A 7,144-nucleotide genomic window follows, 5' to 3' on the forward strand; every position below is an offset into this window, starting at 1 on the left:
ACAAAAATGGCCAGTGAAGGTAAAGAGCATCCCATTTGGAAAATCCCACTTACCTTTAGCCCCTGGGCGGCCGGGGGTACCGGGAACTCCTGATGTGATTAGAAACAAGCAAGTCAGGATCTTGAAGACCCAGCGATCCCAGACAGCCTAGCTCATAACTAGCGCTCTGTCACCCAGCGCAACCCCAGTCACTGAGAAACGCCGAGACCCCTGCCTTCTCCTTTAGCCCAGCCAGCCCTTTGCTAGGAGCCTTTGTCCCTGCCTGGGAAATCGGGCAACTGCTGTGCCTGAGGCAGACAGAGGCCCATGGGTTCAACTTTCGGGGGATTCCAGTCCCTCTGGGCTCTGAGCCACCCTGGCACCTGTGAAGCTGCCTCATCCCCACAGAGTAGAGGCTGGGCTTCCTGAAGTTAAGCCAGTGACACTTTCCTTGCCTTCAACTGCTGAGCTCTTCACCAGAGAGCAATCGAAATGGGCACTGTGCATTGAATTTGTTTCTTGATTTCATTTTTAATTTTCGCCTTATTTCCTTCCAGAGTCAAGAGGCTGGGTGTGGTGACAATTTCTCACATCCAAATGGGTGCGCAGTGGTCCAACCATAGGATGGTTGTCCCAGAAAAACTGTGCCTCCTGGATGAGGGGGATGTCCACTCCCCGCCGTGCTGTGGGAATGTGGGCCTCTGGGGGTGCCAACTGAACTCCTGGCTAGCAGAACTCCCCTACGGGCTTGGAGCTTCCTCTTGGGATTCCTGTACTAGAGGAGAGAGGGCACGGGCAGGCAGAATGGGCACACCATCTAACCTCATCTCTACCAGAATGGCGTTCTAGAGTGTTCTATGCATTTTCCCTTTCTAAGGTGCTTCTCAAGACTTGCAGTGGAAGGACTTGAGCTCATGCATGCTGGAGTTGGGGAGCTGGAGGTAGAAGGACACTCTCAGATGACTGGGGAGAGAGCTTTGGCTGAAGCGGCTGTCCCAGGAGGAGGGGGGAGGCTTAGCAGGTAGAAGTGATCTGACGACTCACCCTGAGGTCCTTGAGGTCCTGTGAGACCTGCAGAAAACGAGATATGAGAGGGAGTCAAGGGCTGAGGGCTGTCCCCGAGGAGCCACACGGTCACCTGCAGGACAGGTAGACAGAGCTTGGAGGGGTCAATGCGTGCAAGAGGACGACTCCACATGAAGAAGACAGACTCTGGGTCCTCCCAGCCCTCGACAAAGAGCAATTCTTTCGGCTCTGCAGTGAAGTGACCCACTACTCCACAGGGTGAAAATGGAGCCTACCTGGGTTCACAGACCCTCTTGGAACCCGGGGAGAGCCAGGATCCCAGAATGCTCACATACTCACAGCCCCCCAAATTGCCCTAGGCTCCCTCCTCTCAGGCTCCCCTCTGAGCCCTTACAGAACGCCTCCACCACACAGCTTTCCTGGCTGGGTTTGGCTTGCTGGCCCCTACTCATGGCTCCCCTCTTGGTGGGTATTGGAGAGGCCCTGGGAACAGCCCTGAGAGAGGACAAGGGGGGGTCTCAAAGGTGCAAGATAGAGAGCTGATGGTCACATCTGCGATTTCGAGAGTCCTTGCCCCTTGCTAAAACTCCTTCCATTCAGCTGGTAACCCCTCTGTTCTATTGCCAGATTTGGTGACTTGGGGATGCCAAGGCCCAGAGCCACTGCACGGCATAGCCTAACAGCTGTGAGTTCCCCACTGAGCTGCTGGTGGAAAACGGGTGAGGCATGTGTGTGTGTCATTGTGCACATGCACACACACACACACACACACACACTCACACACACACACACATTGAGAAGGACCATCCCTGTTCTGTTACCTGGCTTTCCTGGATCTCCAGAAGGTCCTGGTGGGCCACGGGTTCCAGGCATCCCCATGAGACCTTGTTCACCTAGAGAGAGCACGACCAACATGGAAACAGTTTGCTTTCAGTAGAGCTGAACTGCTGGCCTGTCTGAAAGGGTGGTTCCTTGAGGGTTCCCTGACTGTCTTGGCAAATGCAGAAGGAGAGGGGAGCAAGAACGGGCCCTCGCGGGACTCCACATGCTCTGTGTCCTTGGGCCATGATGATTAAAAGAACTGGGGCTATCTGTGGTGACAAAGGTAGGGCAGGGAGTGGAAGGCAAGGGCAGGGGGTGACAGCGAGGACTGCAGATCAGTGACCCACCTCTCAGGCCTTGTTGTCCATCAGGGCCAGCAGGACCTGGCAGAGCAAAAGCAGGGTTGGTCAGCTACTCCCAGAGCAATTTCTGTGACTCCCTCCCTCTCCTGCCCCGACAGCTTCACCATGGCATCTCCTAGGCTGGGGCCCGCACAGCCTTCCTGTGGCGTCAACCGCAGGAGAAGGCCTGTCCCTGCTGCACCTCTGGTTCTGCTGACCCCCTGCCCTCTTCTAAACCAAGTGTATCTTACTGCTGAGAACTGCTCAGCGGCCCTTCATCACGTTTTGAGAACCTAGATGCTCAACAACTATCTCCCCATTAATCAAGACCCTCCAAGTTCCTATCTCCCCTGACCTAGGCACTGCCATAACTCTATCCTCACCCATGTTGCCATCTCCGCGTGGACAGAGGTTTTCAAACTGCCATAATTAAAATCTTCCTAATTTTTAATTTTTTTAAGAGAGATTTTTTTTATAGGGTGTATGCGCCAGAGAGACAGAAAGCGAGAAATCACTCCCCAGGGGGGAAGGCCACGCCACAATCCCTTCTCCTCCATTCTCCTCTCAGGATTTTGGGCATGCATGCACAGATGCCTGGCAAGAGTTTAAGCTCCTGGGTCCGGGACTCGAACTGTGGTCGACTATGTGGGAGTCCAGCGACGTAACCGTTATGCCATCTGCTGGTCCCCTTTCTAACTTTTTAGAACCACATAAAATGCTGCCTCCTCCATCTTTCTGGTTGGGAGAAGTTTCTCCTTCTGTGATATCCTCATAGGCACCTGTACCTTGCGTGGCACTTTCCTGTCACCTCATGCACCTTAATGTCACCTTATTTCCCTGCCCCCACCAGGGAAGTCAAGTTTCTCACTTCTAGCCCAGTGCCCTGCATAGGATCGGCATTGCTAACAACTGGAGCCCGAACCCTCCCAGGGTTTCATGCTGAGCCTGGACCCTCAGCACTTTGCACGGCCTGCCTGCCAGGCACCTCAGTAAGGGTCAGCAAAGGGAGGAGAACTTTCATCTGGCTGTGAGCTAGTCCTGGAGTGTCCAGCTCTGCCTGGAATATCAGGGGGTCCAGAGGACATCAACGCTCGCATGTGTCCTCTGTGGGGCACTGGGGAGCTTACAGGTAGGGCAGGGTGCAGAACTCTCCCAAGAGCAATGAGAAACCCACAGAGACAGCTGCCACTCTCTGAGCCCCAGGAGGGAGGTCCAGACCCAGAAGTGACCCATAACGGGAGGCTTTACTGGGGTGGGCAGTGGGGAGAGGAGCAGGAGAGGCAGCTCTAGGAGCAGGACCTCCCTAGGCTGTGATGACCCCTGCCAGGGGGCGGACCCATGCACCGCTCCTTTGGGACACTTACCCATTGCTCCTTTAGCTCCGGGCTCGCCCACAGCACCAGGTAAACCTCTCATGCCAGGCTCGCCTGCAAAGAACAGAGGACTCACTGGTCAGAGGCTGGCAAGCTACGTGTGCCTCCTCGATGACAGCATGCTCCCCTCCTCCCTGCCCCAGCCAAACCCTGCCTCCTCCTCAGCCAGAGGCCCGGGAAGCACGTCTGCTTTGGTTCCAAGGTCAGGACTACCTGGCTTCCCGGGGCAGCAGGCACAGACAGACCCAGAACCACACTAGGTCTGAAGGAGCATGGTGTGAGTTACTACCTTGGAAACAGAACGCTACCCCAACAATATTATTATGGACTTCCTTTTTAGGGAAGGACGTTGGCAGGAGGTGAGTGGCTGGGAGGGTACAAGCAGTGCAAACTTTCTGCTACTTTGGGAAGAGCTACATTACCCCAACTGGATTCTCCAGAAGTATCAGCCACAACCCTCAACCCTGTTTTCTGCCCTAACAGTTACTGTTTGGACGATACATTTTGACGCTTGCTTATCCTCCACGGAGGGGTTTATTTTATCAGGCTTTGTGCTTTTCCTAGATCCCAAGTGGCCTGAAGGTTTTTAGACAGATTCTGCCTCGTACATCTGTATTCCCCAACCCCGCACCCCGCCCCTCGCCCGCCACCTCACTCTGGTGGATGGATTTACAACAGTCACGGGACTGACCTGTGAGGCCTCGGGGTCCCTTCTCACCCTGGTCACCTAAAAAAAAACACAGGGTGGGGAAGCATCAGTTGCAAGCAAGGAAAGCAGCTGCACCCAGTAACAGGGTCTCCGGGCTGCGGAGCAGTCCTCATGGTGCTCGTAAGCTCCTGTCAGCAGAGCGCCAGGCCCTGGCATTAATGCAGCGAAGGAGCGTCATCGCTGTCCTGCAGCACCAGGTCCCGCCCACACAGACCCCCAGGCCCTGCTTTGCAGAGATGGGTGCTGTGGGCACAGGGAGGCCCAGACTAGGGGACAGACACCTCAGAATGCTGCATCCTCCCCACCCTGAGGACCACTCGACCACAGCAAAGCAAGTGACACTGGCGCTCTACTCCCTTATGGCGCCTCTGTTTCCTTATCTGGAGGTTAGACTGGAATGAGCTCTCAGATTGGCCTCAGTCCCAGAGGTCGGGAGCAGGGTCATGCTTGTTCTTCCTGTCTCCTGGCGGCGGAGGTCACATCTGGAGCTCAGAGGCGGGGAGGCTATTGTGATGACAGAACGGCAGTGGGGGCAATGTACCTTTAGGTCCTGGTGGTCCCATAGGTCCTTTGTCACCTGAAAAGGACATGGACACCTTGGTGTAAAGAGTCCTGCAGGGGATGACCAGGAAGAGGCACTGTCTCTGATGATAGTTTCCACCCTTCCTAACCTCGACTTCCCCTCCCACACCTGTCAGCCTGCAGGGGCTCAGGGGTGTGTCCATCAGGCCCTCCCTGTCTCCCCATACCTCCCCCCTCAGCTTACCTTTGACACCAGGAAGTCCCACTTCACCTCGGAGCCCTTGGAGACCCATGGAGCCTGCCCGGCAGAGGAGATCATGCAGGTGGGTGAGTGTCCTGAGCTTTGGGAAGGACAACACACACACACCACACACACATGCACATGCATCACACAGGCGTGCATGCGTGCACACACACGTACCACACAGGTGTGCATGTGTGCACATGCACAGGCACATGTGCCGCACAGGTGCACACATGTGCACACACACACACGTGCACACACTCCTGGAATAAAAATCAAGGGCTATTTTCTACGGACTCCTCATATCCTTGCTAAATCATCCTAGCCCAGTTTCCATGCCCTGTCCATCACCAAGCCCTGGCATCAGAACGCCTTTGCAGAGACACTGGCTGCAGCTCAAGATTCTCAACATCTTGGGGCCGGCAGGTGGTGTGGTGGTTAAGGGCACTGGACTCCCATATGGTCGACCGTGGTTCATGTCCTGGACCCGGTGGCTTAAAACTCACGCCGGGCGTGTGTGCGTGCGTGCCCAAGATCTCGAGAGGAGAATGGAGGAGAAGGGATTGTGGCATGGCCATCCCCCCTGGGGAATAATCTCTCGCTTTCTGTCTCTCTGTCTCTCTCTGTCTGTCTGTGTCTGTCCGGTGAGCACATGTGCCCTATAGCAAAAAAAAAAAAAAAAAAAAACCTAAAAATAAAAAAAAAAAAAAAAGATTCTCAACATCTTGAGAATCTCAACATCATGAGGACAAACTCTGTGATCCACAGGGGACAGGCAAAGGCAGGCACCTGCTCAGGTGAAGGCAGGGTGGGAATTCCTGTGGCTAAAGCTGCTGTGAGGGGCTCGGCCCTAGGCCAGGTCAGAACGTCTGGACAGGACCCACTGGGGTGCCCGTCCTCAGCCTCCAGACCACCACAAATGAGTTCTGTGTCTCCCAGAAGCTCTCTTTGTAATTGCTTCTTTCACTTTAAAACTGGTGCTTCTCCTTTTAATATCTCCTTCTCTGCCCCCCAGATACTGCCTGTTTATAAGAAGCAGCTCACTGACCTGGGGGTCCCTGGGGGCCGGGAGAGCCACTGGAACCTGAGAAGAAGGTTGAGACAAGAATTACAGAGGTTGCGGGTGCGGGGAGATATGGAACCCCGGGATGAAGGCAGGCAGGTGGGAGCTCACTTCTGGGTGAGGGCTGTGCACGGAAGCTCTTGCCAGGACCCGAGTCAGCTGCTCTGGAGTGGGCCCAGAGCAATGTCCTCCATAGAGACAAGGCTGCAGGTGGGTGGGATCGAGAGACCCCTGCTCCCTCCTGGTCAGAGCAAGTCATTTGGGCTGGAGCAGAGCCAGGGAGGAGGGCTGACCAGACGGCTTCACACTGTGGCCGGGGTAGTGGACTAGGGTCAGCGGGACCCCAGGCCTCCTCCTCAGTGACCCACCCTGGATATGGCCGCTCTTTGGCTAACTTGGATACAGTGCAGAACACTTGTCTTACCTTTGGGACCCACAGACCCTGGGACACCCGGTGGGCCCTGAGGACCTGGTTCACCAGCAACTCCTGAGGAGAAATGGAGAAAGGACACTGTAAGAGTGTCCTCGGGCCCAGCTGCCATGCAGCCCGAGGTGCCACTTGGAGATGCTTCCCATGCTGTTGGTGGTCTCTGATCCATGTGGCACCTCAGGGAAGCCACGAATCACTTTCTACCCCTGGAGCTTTTATACTCTATGAAGTCTGGCTTCTAGCAGGCACTCAAATATTTGTTGCCTGTTTGAGTAGTATTTTAAAGAAAAAGTGAAACTAAAAAACAAAACTCTTGCTCAGAGTCTTTGGGCATTGAGAGGATGTCTGGTGTCTGTGTGGGTTTCCTGACAGTAGTAGGCTGTGGTTAAGGCTCTATTTGTAAAATCTTCCCAGACTTTCCAGTGCAAGACCTGCACCTGCGGCTGCCTTTCCTCCCTTCCTGCCTAGTTCCAGCCCTGAGAGGTTTGAAAACCTGTGCCCACACTTCCCCCCATGTGTCCTGTCCTGCCACGTCGGCCTGACCCCTCACCACTCTACTCTGGAAGGCCATTTCTCCCATGACCTCTTTCACTTCATGTCTGGAACCATTGTAGACTGATCATGACTCGCGTCGC

General features: G+C 55.0%; 1 protein-coding gene across 1 annotated transcript in view; it reads right to left on the bottom strand.

Annotated features, from left to right (window-relative positions):
- The window catches only part of COL17A1 (collagen type XVII alpha 1 chain), a 54,355-nt gene that overhangs the window by 15,660 nt on the left and 31,551 nt on the right, over positions 1-7,144 (bottom strand). Inside the window, exons 24-33 of the mRNA XM_027767416.1 lie at positions 6,504-6,566; positions 6,065-6,100; positions 5,017-5,070; positions 4,792-4,827; positions 4,233-4,268; positions 3,533-3,595; positions 2,175-2,210; positions 1,827-1,898; positions 1,024-1,050; positions 54-89 (exon numbers count right to left, since the gene is read on the bottom strand). Coding sequence (XP_027623217.1) covers positions 54-89; positions 1,024-1,050; positions 1,827-1,898; positions 2,175-2,210; positions 3,533-3,595; positions 4,233-4,268; positions 4,792-4,827; positions 5,017-5,070; positions 6,065-6,100; positions 6,504-6,566 — 459 coding nt within the window. The remainder of the gene's footprint in view (positions 1-53; positions 90-1,023; positions 1,051-1,826; positions 1,899-2,174; positions 2,211-3,532; positions 3,596-4,232; positions 4,269-4,791; positions 4,828-5,016; positions 5,071-6,064; positions 6,101-6,503; positions 6,567-7,144) is intronic.

Source organism: Tupaia chinensis, unplaced genomic scaffold (assembly GCF_000334495.1).
Source record: "Tupaia chinensis unplaced genomic scaffold, TupChi_1.0 Scaffold144255_1, whole genome shotgun sequence".
NCBI classification, from domain to species: Eukaryota; Metazoa; Chordata; class Mammalia; order Scandentia; family Tupaiidae; genus Tupaia; species Tupaia belangeri.